The sequence below is a fragment of the Vulpes vulpes genome, chromosome 8, assembly GCF_048418805.1.
Source record: "Vulpes vulpes isolate BD-2025 chromosome 8, VulVul3, whole genome shotgun sequence".
NCBI classification, from domain to species: domain Eukaryota; kingdom Metazoa; phylum Chordata; class Mammalia; order Carnivora; family Canidae; genus Vulpes; species Vulpes vulpes.
In genome coordinates, this window is record NC_132787.1 from 88,232,594 (window position 1) to 88,251,178 (window position 18,585).

Sequence of the window (18,585 nt, forward strand, 5' to 3'; positions counted from 1 at the left end):
ATATTGGCAATTGACTGGATCTGGGGTAGTTGAGTTTGTGGACAGTTGGTGGAGTTAATAATTAACTGATGAATAACACAGAAACAGCTTTTTGGGAGCACTTTTAATTTCTGGACATTGTATCTGAAACCCCTGGACATAGGAAAGGAACCAAGACTCCTATTCATTTTGGATTCTGAAGCAGAAATAGAAGCATAAAACTAAAAGACCAGCATAACTGATATTTAAAGAGTAGATCATGCGTGCATTAGCTCATCTGGCCCTTACAAAACCCTGGGGGTTAGTACAACATACGCTATCCTTGGTTTTATCTTTTTGGGGACATTGAGGTTCCACAGAGTATGTGATTAGCATGAAGCCCAGCAGCTGGTAAGCACCAGAGCTAATACTTTTTTGAGGGCGCTGGTTTCATTCATTTGAAATATATCTACTAAGTGCATACTATGTGCCAGGCAAGGGGAGTTGTCAGTGGCTTGTGCAGGAGATACACTATAATGAGTAGATGTAAATGTGAGAAATAATAAATGCAGCTAAAGGGCATGGGGAGTGCGTTTACAGGGTGTGCTGTTTCTGGAAGGTTAATCAGGAAGATCTTTCTGAGGAAGTAACATTTGGGCAGATACCTGGGTGGAGAGGGAATGGCCATGTGCCTCTGGGAAGGAGGAGCTCCAGGCTGAGAGGACCATCAATGCAAAGGCCCTGAAGTAAGGGGTTTGCTTGGTAAGTTTGAGGGTTGGCAACGAGGCCTGTAGAACGGGAGCTCCACAGGCAAGGGAAACATGGCTGGAAATGAAGTCAGAAAGAAAATCAGGGGCTAGATTATGTGGGGCTATCAAGGGCTAGGCCACAGCAAGAAACATGAAAGCCGTTTCAGGGCTGAAGGGATAGTCTACACGCTGGTGGAAAACACCCTGAAAGTGAATAATCACAGAAGTAGGAGGCCAGTTTGGAGGGTAGCGCAGTAATCAGGGTGAGTGGTGATGGGAGAGAAATGGAAGGGCTAAAATCCAGGTAGAGCCAGCAAGATTTGGTGATGAATTGATGTGAGGGTGGGAAAAGAAAGAAGTCAGGGATCCCTCTTGGTTTTGCCCTAAGCAACCAGAAGGATTCTGATCACTTTTTGGGATGGGAACACCCGAGTTTAAGCGGAGGACAAGTGTTTAGTTTGGCACATGTTAAGTTTGAGATACTTATCAGGCAACAAAATGGAGATTTCAGACTGGCAGTTGGACATATATGTTGCTGCTTAGGAAAGTTGGGTTAGGTGATCTTTAAAGGAATGATACTGGGTGAGATAACTTTGGGAGTGAGTTTAGATGGAGAAGAGAAAAGGCCCAAACTCCCCTACTTTTAACAATGGTCAAATAATAAAACAAAGATAATCCCATCCCCTGACCATCTGTGTTAAAAACAAAAATAAACACTGAGCATATTTAACATATCAGGCAAGGAAAAATTCACTGAGTAGTTCTGTAACGAAGAAAAATGACAGTTTTTAAAGCTTTAGGAACAGGGTTCTTTGGTGGTCATTGACAAGTGAGAATTAGGAATCAGCACTTTGGATGGGAGAGGATGAGTTTCTAAGTATGCAAGTGTTGTGTTAAAACAAATTCCCTGTTCATTGGTCAAGAGTCTCTAGTAAGGTCTAGGAAGTTCTAGTGTCCTGGGGTTACTTGAAATTCATTGTCGTTGATCACTATCAGCTGGGTAAAACCACTGTGATGAAATTCAGTATTCAGCATGAAATTTTCTACACAGTTGCTGCTGGAAAGTTGAGAATAGTTTTGGGGTTTTGGTTTTTTTGGCTATTGTTGTTTTGGTTTTCTGTTTTGTATGTGTGTGTGTGTGTGTGTGTGGAGCGGGGTGGGGGCGGTTGTTTGTTTTTGTACAGCCTGGAAAATGGGGAGGATCTGGCAAAGAACAATAGAGAGGACCTGCCATAGGAGTAGGAGGTGAGGACTGAGGGCATCCAACGTCTATGTGGTCACCAGGATGTGAGGAATCCAAGAAGCAGGGAGAGGTCAGCGGGCTCATGTGCTGCCAAGAGGTGTAGTAAGAGGAAAACCAGGACTGTCCATTGTATCAGCAGCTTAGATCCCCAGTGACCTTGGCCTGGAGTAGTGAAGACAACCTTTATTTTGTTAAGTTAAAAAGAAAAGGGGAAGGAGAAAATGGAAACTGGAGCACAGACAAATCATTTAAGAAATTTAGCTGTAAAGGAGAACAGAATAGCAGGATAATGGCTGAAGAAGAGTGTGGAGGTCTAGGAAGGTTTTTTCTTTTTTCTTTAAAGATGTCATATGTTTGCTATGGATGAGATTGACTTGGTAGAGGGACATTGTTGAGGTAGGAGACTGCAGGGGGTGGGGGAGGCTGTTGCAGTAGCAGATTCCTGGAGGAAGGTAGGTTGAGCACCTAAGTGGAGAGGTTGCTACTGCTTGTGAGTGTAGACGGTATGTCCATTGTAACAGGAGGGCAGTAGTGTATACAGGAACTGATACCTACAAGTTGGCAGATTTGCTTCTCTTTTCCCAGTGGAATGAGAAACAAGGCCACTGCATGAGAATGTAGTGGAATAAGGGAATTAGGGGCTTGAGGGGTAGGTGGTGCTGGAGAGGGGGAGGGTGCATTGATCTCAGCAGGGAATGCAGGAGGATTCCTGGGGAGAACTGAGGGTCCTCTGGAGGTTTGCTGTCATGAATTCAAAGTGAAACTTGTCAGCATAATGGTGTGTCCCTCTTCCCTTTTGCTTCCCTCCTCTCCCACCACCATGCTCAGCTGCTCATGACAATTGTGAAGGAGGAATGAGGCAGAAGGATTGTGGTTGTTTGCAAGGGAGTTATTACAGTGATGGACCTGGCATCTGTAGTAGACAGAGGAGCCTTGAGAGGTTGGGGGTTTCACTCTAACCAGACACCCTGTGGAAAGGGCTCAGGATGCCACCAGGAAAAAAAAAAACAAACCCTAAAACAATCTTACCCACCTCTGGTGATCTCGGCCATCATGGGCCAGCCTCCCTTGGGCACCTGGAAGCTTCTTGCTCCTGCTTTCCCTTCTTCTTTCCTTTCCAGCCTTCTTTCCAGGGTCCAAGATATACTATTCTTGAGCCAGTAGGCCTTACTTCATACCTCCACCCCATACATACGTGCTCATGAGGCCCATTTCACTCTGGATCCTCATATTTTTAGAGGCAAGCACCAAAAAGCCAAGACATGCTCTTGCTTAAATGGATTGCATCTCATGGCATCTGTGCTTCTCTGTGCTGGAAACCCCCTTGCCACCAAGGGTGAGGAAGAGGAGGAAAGAGGGCATGAAGGAAACAGAGATCCTCTTCCCTGCACTTGTTAGATGCAGAGGTACTTTCTTCTTTACATTTTAAATTTATGCAGATTCTGTGAACTTTGGCTAGAATTCATATCTATCTCAATGCTTCAGATTTTGGCAAACAGCTTCATTTACGTGGGCTGTAATATTCTTGGTCTTTAACTTCTTCAGGCGAGGAGGCCCATCCTTTTGGTTGACCTCACATGCAGCAAATCACTACCTGTCTCCCTGTGGGAGCCACGTAAGCCCAGCCTCCTGGCAAAAATTCCAGAAGTTAAGGGCAAAATCCATATTTCTGCATTTTCCCTGGTATTCATCTTTGAAGATGCCCAATAATATGTTGACATTTTTGGATTGAAAAGGCTTTAAGCCTATTTTAGGGATGACCCACAGTGATGCCCGTCACTATTTGCAAGGCCATGACTCAGCCCTCACAGCTCTTCCTTTTGAATAATTTCAGATATTTTTTGTCCCTCAATATATAACCTGGCCCTTGGTCATACTGAAAATCATCTGCCATTCTGTGCCCACACATAGATTCATAAGTGCTTCCTGAAGTCTAGCACCATCCACTTGGTGCTTCTTATCCAGGAAAAAGTCAGTACCATTCTCAAACTGTGTGGTTAAGAAAAATGACCTTACTTGGAAGCACGGAAATATTGCCGAGATTTGATCTTCCTCCCACTTCTAAACTACACGAATTTGAGCTATGTTGATGACTCAGACCTAGAGACGCAAACTTATTCACATGGAGGTCATTGCTGGGGTTTGGCTGTCATGAATTCAAAGAGCCCTCACGCAGTTGCCCTGTTTAGGGGCATGCTCAGTGGTGACATCTGGCCTTAGCCATTGCCCTGTGGAGGTCCAAAGCCCAGTTAGAGAGTTGCAGGACCCCCTGCATCGGTTTGTGGGGGTCCAGAAGGGTGGCGGAAGGAGTGTAGGCTACAGCATCAGGCTCACCTGCTCTGCTGACTCGGTTCTCCTGCCTGCTGGCCATGTGGCCACAGTCCAGGTGTCAAACTTCCCTCAGCCTCAGTGGTTTCCCTGGCTGCAAGATGAGGACCAATAAAAGTGCCATTCACAAGGTTCTTGTGAGAAATGAATGTAATTGCTCATTTAAAATGCTTAGCATAGTGCCTGGTCCATATGTGTTCAGTTCATATTATTATTATTTTTTTCAGTCCAATAAACCCCAGTCCTGCCCCCAAGTAGACCTGTGTGGTTTTGGGCCCGATGTCTTCTAGACCCCATTACCCAATCTATAAAACAGAGCTGATGTAAAAGTAACATCAGACAGCTTCTCCCTGAAATATATTGGCAGAGCTCCTTCCTGTCCCCTTTCAGCCCATGTCCCCTGAGCCATATGTAGAAATGTTAGCAGAAAGATGGATCTGGGCACCAACTAATTCCGTTCCAATTTCTTTATATCAGATGGAGGAGAAAAGTAAAAAACTCTTCCTAGGTCCACAGAAGCCAGCACTTCCTACTCAAATCTTTGGGAGTCAGAGATGAGGATGTCTCCTTTAGGAGGGTGACTGCAGGATGTCCATCCTGTTCTAGCTACAGGGGCACGTGCTCCCAGGTATGGTACCAGCAGGCCAAGCAGTGGAGGGGTCTGGAAGCATGAGGCTGCCACGATCACCCAGCACAGTTATTTTCTTAAGGCATCTGAAGAGGGCTTGCTGCTCACAAGGGGTTGGAAGCAGGAGAACAGGCCCGGAGGAGCTGCTGCGGGAGGTGATCTGAAAGAAAGTGCAAAGCAGACAGACTGGAAAAAGGCTTTGGCTGCTGCTTCCTATTCTTTCTTTTCTTCCACCTCTTTCTCTTCACCAAGTCCCTCCAGGTAGCTGAGGAGTTCTGTTTGAGAAGCAAACCAGCCAGCTCATGGTGGAGCATGGCCTTTTGATACTGGGCAAACTGGGGTTCAGCTCCTGATTCCTTCATTTGCCCCAGTTGTTCTATCTATAAGATGGGGGTGCTGGTGCTTATCTCACAGAGTCACGGTGAATATCTCTGTGGGATCATGGGCTAAGAGCCCAGCATCACCTGGCCCACAGAAGCTACGGAAGAAATCCTAGTCCCCTTCCTTCCCACTTCCCTTCACTTGGTCTTGCTACACATCTATCTGCGAACCAGGGCTGATCCTCATCTTTAACAAAAAGGCTGTTCCTTCTTTAGCGAAAGCTTTGCCTGCCATAAAACATTAACAAATTGTGATTGAGTTGGGGATTTTCTGGGAAGAACTGCATAAGAGCGTGTAACATGTGTTCATTTGATTTGTAGATATATTATAATTACTTTTCACCACACAAAACCCACTTGAGGTACTGTTAAGCGAAGGAATAATGCTGCTTTTGCTCCTTTTTTCTCAACCCTTCTTTCTTTCATGCAAATCAGAACGTCAATCTTTTGTGCCTCCCTGGACTGTTGGCTGTGGGAAAACCCATCACCTAGCTATTTTTGTCCCCGAAAATAGCATAATTGTCAAAATTTCTTAACTTCTGAGTATGATTTCAACCCTTTCATTGATAAGACAATAATAACCCAAGCAAACAACGTTAGATGAAATAACAAGTCTGAACATAAAGTAGAGTAGAGGCAGTATCTGAAGGAGATGAATTGAAGTTCTCTATAAAGTTGTACAAATTCTTATTAGGCAGAACAGACTTTGAATAGAGCAGTTAGACCAAGCCATTAAGTAGCGTGGCTAGTTCTAGTTCGTCTCCCAGAGGTTTCTGGCAGGGCATTGGTCACGAGATTCAGACTTCTTAGATTTGGCTGCCTTGATAGGAAACAGGCACAGAGGTGCTGAGGTCGGTTCAATCTACTAGTGGCTCAGTCTTTTCCCATGCTTTTCCAGTGGATGACGTAAAAGCCCCTTACACACTTTTTCCTATAAGCCTTAAGAGTGACAGCTAGAAGATGTACCTGAGCACATGGATCAGTGTTCTCTCTGTTTTTGATGTCCAGGTCACAGCTCCTTGGAATCCCCAACAAGCCTGCCTTCTCCTCCTCCTGATCCTTTTGCATGGAATCTGACCTGGATAATGAAAGATTCCTTCCCTTTCCTGTCTCATCGCAGTCGATATGGTAAGTGGTTTTTTCCTTTTTTTTTTTTTTTTGGTAAGTGGTTTTTTCATAGTTATTTGTGATGTACAATCACCGTCTCCTAATTAGGGGAGCTGTGAGTTTTAGTGTCCTCCATCTTCTCCTGGCACACATTCCAGCCAGGCCTGGCCCCTCCAGACCCACAGGTGCTTTCTTTATTGTAGAGGAAGACACAGCTTTGTTGCTGCTATATCTCATCCCCTAGCTTTTATGGTGTATCATCTTCCTGACACCCCGGCCCAAACACTAGATGCCACACTCATTTGCATTTGGACTGTGGTTTCTAATTAGAGGGTTTGAACTCAAGTGTGTTTCTAATGAGGGAGATCTCTTGAGAAAGGAGTATTGTTCTGAAGGTCAAGGGTCTTCCGGGGCCCCAGAAGTGACTCACTTAGATTTGGGTAGCTCTTTAAAGTTACTCGGACATGTTCTTAGATATTAGTTCAGCTCATATGGTTCTGCAACCGCCTCAGAAGTAAGGAGGCCAGGTCTCCTTCCATTTTCACAGATGCAGAAATTGAGCTTAGAAGATGGCACAGAGTGGATTCTCTAACTACAAAACCAGAATTCTTCCCTTACATTCACTTTTCCTCCCAGGGGGCCACCTGCTCAGCCTGCTGCTTCATGGTCTAGGAGCCATTAGGAGGCTGAATTTATATGGTACAGAATTCCTCATTCTCTGTGCTAACACCTAACGTTCTAACAGCTCATAGAAACTGGGCCTCTGCAGAGGAAAGAGCAGGTTTGGAAAAGAGCTGATGTATTTCCAGGTGGACAATTTTCTTTTTCTCTTGAACTTCTCTGGAGTTAACCCCACAAGGGCAGGCACTAAGCTGAATTTGTTCCCCACTTTATCATATCACACAAAAGGTATTCATAAAGGCTTGTGCATGATGAATGAACACAAAAGGTTTCCAGGGATGGAACTTAACTCATGAGGTCTGATCCAATTAAGTATTTATGAAACGGGTAGAGCACTAAGTTCTAGATTCCCCTCTGGGCATATTTACCTATTCCTGATACTCAGTCTCTGCCATTGGACCTGAGTTTTTAAAAATGAACCTAACAGAGCTCTTCTACTCACTTCTATCCCTCATGCATAAATGCAGCTGGTCCTGGTTCATATTAACTGTACCTTTCATTTCAAACTTAAAAAAACAAATGCATCCGAAACCCTAGGGCAGTATAGGATTATACTCTGCTGGGATGTTTCTGCCCCTTCTAGTGGGAGGGGAAGCCTCCCCAGTGGGAGAGGAAGATCAGTAGTTGTCAGAAGATTTTAGATAAGAATTACTTCTTGATTTTATTTAAGCCAGACATTGAGTGTCATTTTGTGATAAGGGCAAGTGTCTATAAATAATTGAAATCTGGTCCTTTGTATCGTTATTGCTTTGTAACCAGATTTGTGATACAACCGGTCTTTGGATAACATTTGGAATTTGCTCTCAAAGTCATTCAGTATCTCCACAGGATGACAACTTTTATAAAATGCAAGACATCCAAAAAAGGCAGGTATACCTTCTGCATGACACAGAGGGCATTCCATTTGTCCTCTGTAGAACATCCAGAAAGAGGTTGCAGGTTGAAAGGAGAGAGCCACCGGAGTTTATTAAACTGCTACCTACCGCTGCTTGGCCCTCATACACCTACTTTCTCTTGCTGGGCCTCACCCTTCTGATCTATAAAATGAGGTAGAGTGGCATGCTGCCTTGGGGCAAAAGTATAGATCAGGACTATTCCCAGGATCCTTTTCAAACTCTTTTTCTGGCCTAGAATCCTTGAAAATTGCCTTCTAGGCAGAGGAGAGGACCCAAACCATTGGCCAAACATTGCCCAAATGCTGGATGAAAATGCCAAAGGCAGTACCATTATTGCTGTTGATTCACAGGGGGAAGAACTGATCCTGGATTGGTGGCTCCCTAACTGAGTGCAGTGGTCATTTCAGAGTCTATCTTAAGTGTATTTAATTCAGCTGTGACCCACCTGCCTCCACCATCACCTTTGTGTGTCTGGTCCAAGACCAGACAGCCAGAGGGGATACAAACACAAAGGTAGGTAAGACCAAGTCCTGCTCTCTCAGGGCTCGGAGGCCAGAGACATAATTCCATACGCAGCTAGTTAGGCTGGCAGCCACGACAACAGCCTCTGGAGGCTGATCCCACAGTGCAGAGCAAACTGAAGGCCAAGACTCCTGTCCCCTGAAGGGTGTTGGGGGAGGCTCAGCCCACACATCTCTATGAACCAGACAGGCCAACAGGCTCACTGGCGATAAATCCACACCTTTCAACTGCCGTGAAAGACATTTTAAGAAATGTTAACAACTTCATTAATTTTAAGGCCTCAAACTTGGGCAGAGAAATTTGACTGGAAAATTGCTGCCTGAAGGGATAGTTCTTCAGACACTGAGAAGTAACTGAGTCTCAGCAAGTTGACGGGGTGTGTGAGTGGGGGAGCCTAGCGCCTGCATTCTGAGGAGGAGACAGGAAGGGGTGTCCTGGAGGGTGGGACCCACAAGGGGTCAACAAGAGGGGGTGGCAACACCCTGCCCACAGGCATCGTGATGGACAGCGGCCGGCCAGCCCTCCCAGGCATCTGTCCAATCCTGAATTGAGTGTGGCTTTCTTTTCGCTGGTGTTTTATGAGAAGGGACGAGGTGGAGAGAGGCTAACAAGATTTACTCACCCCCAGCCTGTAATTATCTGCTTGAGGAAAAAGTTTGACCTACCTTTTTGAAGTCTTCCCATATTTCTTCTAATTTACGTTGCGGCCTTTTATGTTGTGCAAAATATATTCTCTTCAGCGGCATTTGGTATCAGATTCCAGCTCTTTCTCGCTTCTTGTCTTGAAGGACAGCAGCCCGCTAATTTCATCATTGACAAGCAGAGAGCTACACATTCCTCCCCAAGGCTTCGAAGGAGGCGGGGGGGGGGGGGGGGCATCAAAAGAAATACGTTTTTTTCCTCCTTTTATCATCAGCTCTGAAGCCTTAAGACTTATTTATAGGCTTGGCTAGAGGGCTGGGCTCTCTCTACCACCCAGATAAAAATCTGTTCCGTCCTGTAGCTTCAGGTGCTAAGAGACTGAGGCCCCTGGGGGCTGTGATCACCTTCAGTTCTAGAGCTGCAGAAGCAGATGGTGTCCTGCCCAATTTAATTCACTTTGGCCCACTCTGGGTGTGGGAAGAATCATATCAACATGTAAAACATAATATAACCAAAGGTTCTGCTCCAGATGAGGAGGAGAAAGAGAGTTCTTATGTATTAAAAAAAAACAAAAATGTCCCTACTTTGCAAAACTCTCACACCTCTTTCTCACTTAAGCTTGTTATGAAATAATTTTATATCCCATGTCTATAGGAGTGTAAACTGAGGGTCAAAGAAGTTTATTAACATGCTCCCATTATGGAGCAGGATGACAAGTAGAAAAGATTGAACCCAGATTGTCTGGCTCCAAGTTAGAGTGCTCTTTCTACTACAACACAAAGTTAATTGAAAGATGAAGTCTTCCCTCCATGGAGAGGGCTCTCATTTCCTGGACAACTTGGAGTTTGGACTGAATGAACAGTCTGATACCCAAGATCTAGGCAACTGTAGAACCAAGACTTGATGTCCCCAAATTGAGACTATCCCAGGCAGTCTAGCTAATTCATCTCTTCGCATACATGGGTGCTATGGGCAGTCTTGTGTTCCCCACCATAGACTATGCTCCCTGTTGTAGGTTGAATTGTGTGCCTTCAACAAAAAATATATTGAAGTCCTCACCCCTGGTACCTGGGAATGTGACTTTATTTGGAAATAGGATTTTTGCAGATATAATTAACTCGAGTCCATAATGCATTAGAGAAGGCCTTAATCCAATATAACTGGATCCTTATGAGAAGAGAAAACAGAGACATAGACACAGACGTACAGGATGAACAGTATATAATGATGGGGGCAGAGATTAGAGTGATATATATACAAGCCAAGGAATGCCAAGTATTGCCAGCAACCACCAAAAGCTGGGAGAAAAGCGTGGAACAGACGCCCCTTAACGTGGTCAGAGAGAGCATAGTCCTGAAAATGCCTTGGTTTTGGGCTTCTGGCCTCCAGAACTGTGATAGAATAAATTACTGTCATTTCAAGCCACCCAGTTTGTAGTACTCTGCTATGTCAGCCCTAATAAAGTAATACAGTCCTTTGTCCCTCCAGCTCCCCAATGGCTACAACATCGATGCCTGGAAAAAGAAAGATTCCTCCTAACATTCAACATCAGAGCACAAGAAGCCATTGTTGGACTTTAAATAAAAGTTCTGTTAAAACTTTTTCTACTTTCAAGCCCATGGGATCCATACAATTTAAGGACTGGTACTATTGGAAAGAAAGAAAAAATTAAACTTTTTAATTACTTTCCTTGATGCCACTACCACCATCCACTAGTCCTATTAGTGTATCAATTTCTTTGATTGAAAAGACTGGGTAAATTAAACATATTAAAAAAAAAAAAAACTACCACAGAATCAAAAATGGAAAACAAAAAGGCCCACAAACCCCTTATGGGATTTGCTTCATAGGTCTGGCAGCAAGTCAGTTTGATCACATTTCTGAAATTACATATCTAATGTGGCTGGATGTGATCACCTATGCCGCCCTCAAGTATGTGGTGGTAGTGAAAAGCAACTTCTACTTCCCTTGGGGATCACTGTCAGGGTTGAAAGCTTTCTTAACAATTCCTCTGCCCTGACAGGCCAGGCCTTTTTGTGTTCTCTTTCCACCCTGCTCCACTGAACTGAGAAGGCAAGTTCTTTCCTAGTCCATACTTTTGTATTTTAATCTACAACATGGTTAGCATGAGGCCTTTGGATATATTCACCAAAAGACTGAGTCCCAAGGTATACAGCAATGCTTACAATCATACACCACCAAGAACAGGGTACAGCAGTCACCCTGAGGACTGCTGACCTGCTAGGGGCCAATGAACCCAACCCACGAAAATTACATGAAAAGCAGATGGCTTAGGTGTTTCAAGAAAAGAGTTCTTTAAATGCTGCACATCATCATATATCTTACCTTTAAAATGAAAACACATAGGTCCACTCAATTAATACCAACAACTTCTCTCTCCATTAGTGGCAGATTGAGTAAAGAGAAGCTGAAAGGAAACAAAGCAGATTAAAAGATAAAAGAGTGATTGACCAACTGACACAAAGGCAAGAAAAGCAAGTCAAAAGAGAACCATTTAAAACATTTGTCACAGGGCTGCCTAGGTGGCTTAGTCCCTTCAATGTTCAACTCTTGATTTTGGCTCAGATCTTGAGAGCAAGCCCTGCATAGAGCATGTCATGGAGCTCAGCACAGAGCCCATTTAGGATTCTCTCTCTCTCTCTCTGCCGCTCCCCATTCCTCTCTCCCTCAAAAATAAATAAATAAATAAATAAATAAATAAATAAATAAATAGTCACAGACTTGGGAAAAGGAATTGACAAAAGGAAAAAAAAAAAAAGAGAGAAAAATGAGAGGACAGAGACAGAGACACACAGAGATAGAGACAGATGAATCAGGAAAGGATCACTCAGGCCTGTCTGATCTCCTGTCCTCATATTCTTTCTCCTGCTAATGCGGTTGCAGCAATCCTACCTAGGCAGGTGGTTCTCTGATGCCCAGTCTAAACTTGACCTCTTCACTGAGGGTTGTTTCTGTATTCCTACCTGCCTGCATCATTTTCCCCTTAGTGTGTCTCTGATGCCACAGAGAATGGGAGGATGGGTATAAACATTCTTTGAATATCAACTGTATGTCTGGTTCTGCTCTAGGCATAGCAGTGATAAAGACAAATAGGCCCCACTCCTTTCCCTCAAGAACTCTCAAGGAAGAGGCAGGCACAGACGACAGGTATAGAAACAGAGGCATCTTCAAAGCTCTCTGAAACATAGGGAAAGAAGGCCAGTTCTTAGGAACTGGCCTTAGAGGACTTAGGAAGTTAGATGTTCTGGAGATGAGGACAGGTCAGATCAATGAGACTCTAAACCAATGAAAAGGGCATTCCAGGCAGAGGGAAGGAATGTGCAATTTCATATTTAGGACCAGGTCAAGCTCAGTGACACAGGATGTGGAGGATCTGGGAGGAAGCAGCAGGGATGAGTCTGGAGAGATAATTACTTCTGGATATACTCAGGATTTAGAGATGATCCTACATATAGGTTGGCAAAGGAATGGAAGGATGGAAATCCAGGAGAGATTCTGGCTATAGGGTGAGCATGACGTAGTTGTCCATCCAGGAGAGTCCAGCTTGAGTAGTAGTTGAGTAGATAGACAGTATATTAACTGAACTGGGAGGAGGAGAAACAACTGGCAAGGAAAGATGGTGACCAAAACATCTAGAGAGGAGAAGATGGAGAGATCTATGCTGAGCAAGTTATATTTGAATGTCTTCAGGACATCCAGGTGAAGATAACAGGAAGTCGTAAATTTAGGTCTTGGCTTTGAGGAGAGAGGTGAGATGGAGAGTCATTAGCATAGAGGCTGTGGTTGGGGATGGTGATTGGAGGATGGAGATTCTAGATGTTGCATGTAAGAAATTAGCAGAGGAAGAGAAGCATGGCACACATAAATGGAGAAATAAGAAATATAGGAGGAGAACCAGAACGTGGTATAGTCACAGAAGCCAAGGCAATGAAAATTTTAGATACAGAAATAATCAACAATGTTGAAACTACTGAAGGATAAAGTGGAACAAGGACTGTGAGGGCCTTTTCTCACCCTTACGTAAACACTACTGATGTTTTACATTCTTCCTATACCCTACGTTTCCTACTTTCTTATTCCATTTTGCTCCCAACTGCTTTTTTTGTTCCTTCCTTTGAACCTGTATCCCCAGAGCCCACCTGTTCCAGCTTGTAAGGCCCCGGTTAGCCCTGCCTTTACATCAGAGCTTTCCCTGATACCCAGGCTACACTGATGTCTCTTTCTCCTTGGAATCTTTTTATGGAAAAATTGACAGAGTTTTTTGATAACATTGGGTTGGTATAATCCCCCCCCTTCTTGAAATCTGAGAAGATTCCAACCTGTACAGGAAATGGTTATTTCTTGAACATCCCAAATTTTCTAAGAAACTCCATTGTATGATATCTATCATCAAGACCTGGGACTTCCCTGATGTTTCTTTTCAACCAAGTAACTTTCCTAGGTTATATTTCATCCCTTTTTATGGGATGTATAAGCTAGGTCAGCTGATGCAGTCAGTCATAGACGAGTCTAATTTACCCAACTGGAGATATGTAAGACAACAATAAATCACTTTTATCTATTATACATATATAAATATATGTAAATACGTATATATGTATGTATCTCTCATGCATTTACTCACCCACCGAGTGTCTACAATTTGCCAAGCTCTTTGCTCCTGCCCTTCCTAGAGATTCTACCTTAGTTCACTTTTATTGTAGGTCTAAGATAGTCCCAAATATCCACCTGAAAGGTGCTTCTTAAATACTCTTGCATGATTGTTTGGTATATGTGTGCAATACCCTAGGGACTGATGATCCTACAAACCTAATAGGAAGGCTTACTTGGGAAATAAGACTTTTCAGTGTTAGCAAAGACATAGTATGTCTATTAGATTAGTAGAGCTTCCTTTTAGAAACCATATAGTAAGCATTCCCTCCTAGCAGCTGGTTACCACATTAACCCCTAATTAGAAAAGCCTGCAAAGTCATAGACCTTACCATGTCCCCATTTTTTCACTAAGAAAAGTTGTGTAATGTCTTTCTGCAGTACTTTATATTTCGGATGTCACACTTTTTAGTGTGACTTATCTTAGTAATTTGTGGTCCTAAGTCATCATTATTCTGCAACTATAAGCTCTTAGATGTCAAGGAATCCACATTTCTTTTAAAGATTTTATTTATTCATTCATGAGATACACACACACACACACACAGAGAGAGAGAGAGAGAGAGAGAGAGGCAGAGACACAGGCAGAGGGAGAAGCAGGCTCCGTGCAGGGAACCTGACATGGGACTCGATCCCAGGTCTCCAGGATCAGGCCCTGGGCTGAAGGCAGCACCGCTGAACTACCTGGGCTGCCCCAAGGAATCCACATTTTTTCCCCTTTTGCATTTCTAGTGATTGGGCCAGTGTTTTGTTCTCAGTTGAGTTCTTGATAAATATACATTAGATGAAATAGAAACATTTGCTGAACAATTCAGGGGCAAAATAAGAGTTTATTCAGATCTCTAATTCCCAAACCAGAGCTTTTCAGCCCCTCGGGATCTCTGTTCTAGTAAAGGGTAGGGGTGTTCTCACCAGCCCTCTTGTTCCTAAAGTCATATATTAATTGGTTTCAGGAAAAGCATAGGTCTAAGGAGAGAACAGTTTCTGGGCTGGACATACTTTGGTTTAGAATTAAAAGCTATGACATTAAGTACTTTGGGCAGGCTTATTTTTTCTTTACTCATTCTAAAAAAAAAAAAGCGTGGTCAGCAAATATGAGTGAGCTGAGGAATTTTTATTTTGACAGCTTTGGGACATCTGAGATATTGTATACAGAGTATTCCTAACCAGCCCAGAAAGATGTGTGTCCAAAACATATGCAGGAAAATGACTGATCAAGAGTGAGAAAAATGAGAGGAAATCCTCTGAAAATGAAATGTTTTGTCAAGAGCAACCTGAGATGCAATCATTTATGCCAGAAAAGACCTCAGATTAATAGAACTTTACCCAGTCCATTTGAGTAGATACCTAGAATAATTTGGTTTGCTAGAAATTGTAAGCTATCAGGGCCCACAGTGGTCTGGTCAAATAGCCTCATCTTAAAATGAGGAAGCTAGGCCCAGAGAAGTCAGTGATCTGCCCAGAGCTAGGGGCAAAGCTAAGATTCAAACCCGGGCCATCTGCTTGGGAGAGCCCACATCTAATCTTTCATAGCAGATGCATGGGTGATGGTTCATATTTTCTCAGTACTTGGACTACAAAGCATTTCCTCACATGTCACTCCTATCTATTGCTATATTCATGTCATCACTTTAAGTCCTCAAGTCTCCATCAATCCAGCAAGTTGATGATGTCCCAAAGGTTGCATCAATGTAGCGTCAATACATCCTGGTGTGGAAGGACCTGCAGCCAGGCCCAGTCTAGTTAACACACGATCACTATGAATAGCAACTTAAAAACAAGATCTGGGGCCCAGGAACAGTCGACTAGGTTTGTGAACCACAGGTCTTCCAAATACCTCCTTGTTGCTTATTTAAATGTCCTCTGTAACATCCAGGTGAGCTGTCTGCCAGCCTCTGTCTGACAGCAAATCACAGAATGGTGGGGAGGAAACTCGAGTTGTGATCTAAGAGGTAGAATTAATTTCCAGCTCTGATTCCTGTTAAGTTTCACTACCTTCAGCCAATAAACCACTCCCTAGTTCTGTTGGTCCTCTGAAAAATGGGAATGATCATGATTCCTAATTGACAGCCTCACTGTAAGGACTGATTTCGAGGAAAGGCTTCCATGAGACAGAACACAGGTGCTTCACTATCACCTTCTTAAGAGGAGTGAGAGCCATTCCAGTGAGAGGCCAATGGCCTACAATTTTAGTGGCCTGGTTCTCCTTTGCTAGAAAGGTTTTCCTTAAAACTCTTTGAGTCCCTAATTTTGCCCTCTGGAACCTGAAAGTACTTTACGTTTAACCATAATACTATCCATGCTAAGATTTAATCCTCTGCATCCCAGCTTCAAAATTCATACAACTACACAAGAATAAGCAATACTAATTCCTCACCTATCTGGAATAACCTTATTCCTTCATCTGTTCTTAATGAATATCTAGTGTAAACCTAAACCATGTAAAAATCTTTTCATTTTCCAAGATGCAGTCCTAAAATTGCCTCCTCTGTGGGTCTCTGGTCCTCCCAAGCAGAAACCCTCTCTCATTCTGTGTCCCCATGGCCTCACCATGTCTGCCAACTGTGAGAGTTAGGTGTGAGAAGTCCATCTCCCCACCCTGGACTGGGAATCCCCGAAGGGCACAGGGTCTGTGCTAGGACAGCCTGGTGTCTGTCTGTGTTTTGAGATTGGGATCAGGGAGGAACTCCATGGTTGGTAACCTGCAACACCCAGCAGATCCTCACTATTGGGGAAGGATCATTTTGCATGTTCTGAGGTTGAGAGCTCCCATGACCATCTGCCTCCTCTGGTTATCAAGGATGCCACATTGCTCGGAGCTCTCCTCTAACCTTCTGGTTTTAGGGATGATCCCAGTCATATGGATTTCATGCTGAGCAGTGTATAAACTCCTAAGGTTTTCACCATGTTCTGTGGGGTCAGCTTCATATTGTTAGAGACTCCATGTTCTACATGAATGATTCCTGGAAATGACAGGCAAAAAACTAGATTGGAAGTCCAATCTGGGTTCTGGTCTCAGCTCTCTTATTTCTCCAGACCCTTAGCTTTGCTACTTTGGCCAAGTCACATCACCTCCTGGGCCTTGGTTTTTCCATCTGTAAAGTGAAGAGGCTGGGCTGGTTAATTTCAGAATGCCTGGGATTTTAATTATTTTCGATTTTCTGTTCTGGGTCGAAGAGCAGGGTACCATTTCTTCCATCCATAACATTGCTTTGGCCACAGATAAGATAAATGAGAATTAAGCTTTCTATGCCTATCTCCCACCATCCTGGGCATGCTTGCACACACACCCTCTCTGAGACTCTTTTGCGACTGTGTTTATATAATTGATTGATTGAAGGAGACTTAGCCCTTCTTCGCTGCAGCTTGATTATAAGTGAAGTAAACAGATGTCTTGAATTGGGTGATTGGTTCCCAGATGCATTCTAGGGAGCGAGCTGGTGGGAAGCAAGTGAATGATTTCAGTTCTGGGGCCCTTTGACAAATGAGTAGCGGTTGTGGGCGGGGGGCAGGCAGGGGCTAGGCTTGATACTTAGTCTTATGAAGTAAGTGGCCATATGTTGGTGGCAGCTGGAAGATTAATATCAAAGGTAACTGGTGGGCTAAGTGCCCCTTTAGGAGATAACCCAGCAAGGGGTAGGAGAAGTCCCTCATCATCCAAGCCTGGGCTAGAAGTCAGGACTCTTGGGATTCTGTTGACCAGCAGCTAGAGCCAAGTTAGAGAGCTGGTTTTGGCCATCTGCCCAAAAAGGGAAATTGGTCTTAAAATGGTAGAGATGGAAGAGGCCTGAGAATCATTTCATTCCACCACCTCATTTTTCAGATGAGGACATTGAGGCCTTGGGAAGTTAAATGATTTGCCTGTAGCCACAGCAGAGCCAGGATCTAGAACGCAGTTCTTCCACTCAAGGTCTAGTGTGACTTCGCTTCCAAAGGGAAGTTAGATCAGTGGGTGAAAGAGCAAAGATTGAGTAAGGAGCTTCCACAAGCCACAGCAACAGCTTCCTGCCTTCCGCGCTGGTCACACACCTATTCAGCTCCCCTCTGCCTTGGCAAAGCCCTGTGGCCACCTGAAGAATAACAGCAGTGACTGCCAAATTTAATAGTAAACTGGGCAGCCTGGGCGGCTCAGTGGTTTAGGGCCACCTTCAGCCCAGGGCCTGATCTTGGAGTCCCAGGATCGAGTCCCACGTTGAGCTCCCTGCATGGAGCCTGCTTCTCCCTCTGCCTGTGTCCCTGCCTCTCTCCCTGTGTGTCTCTCATGAATAAATAAATAAAATCTTTAAAAAATAATAATAAACTTTGTGCCAGTCACTGCCACACGGGGAGCTTGATATGCATATTGCACTTAATCCTCCTCACAGCCCCCTGAAGTGGCCCCTGCTTTAATCCCCATTTTACAGATGAAAGAATTGAGGCACAGAGGGACTAAATAATTTGATCCCAGGTATGCAGCGAGTGAAGTGGCAGAGCCAAGCTTTCACCTTAAGCAGACTGATCCTGCGCAGCATCTGTGCTCCTATGTATTCCCCAGACACCCCAGGGTCCCCTGAGGTTTTGATATAAATCAGAGCAAGGTAGGAAGATGCCTGTTCTAGTCAGTGTCTCCCTGGGTTCTCCAAGGGCAAATCAGTCCACCTCATTCTGAGGCTCCTGGTGGTAGATCTGAGGCACAGCTCAACCAAGGCAGAAAGATGTGCATATATAGTACTTCCTAATTAAGAAAGCACGCCCACATCCATTCAGTTGTTTGATCATCCCTGCAGGTATTATTATGTTT

General features: G+C 44.1%; 1 protein-coding gene across 1 annotated transcript in view; it reads left to right on the forward strand.

Moving 5' to 3' along the window:
* The window catches only part of ALK (ALK receptor tyrosine kinase), a 673,225-nt gene that overhangs the window by 186,978 nt on the left and 467,662 nt on the right, over positions 1 to 18,585 (forward strand). The window contains exon 2 of the mRNA XM_026016017.2: positions 6,295 to 6,414. Within this exon, the coding sequence (XP_025871802.2) occupies positions 6,295 to 6,414 (120 nt within the window). The remainder of the gene's footprint in view (positions 1 to 6,294; positions 6,415 to 18,585) is intronic.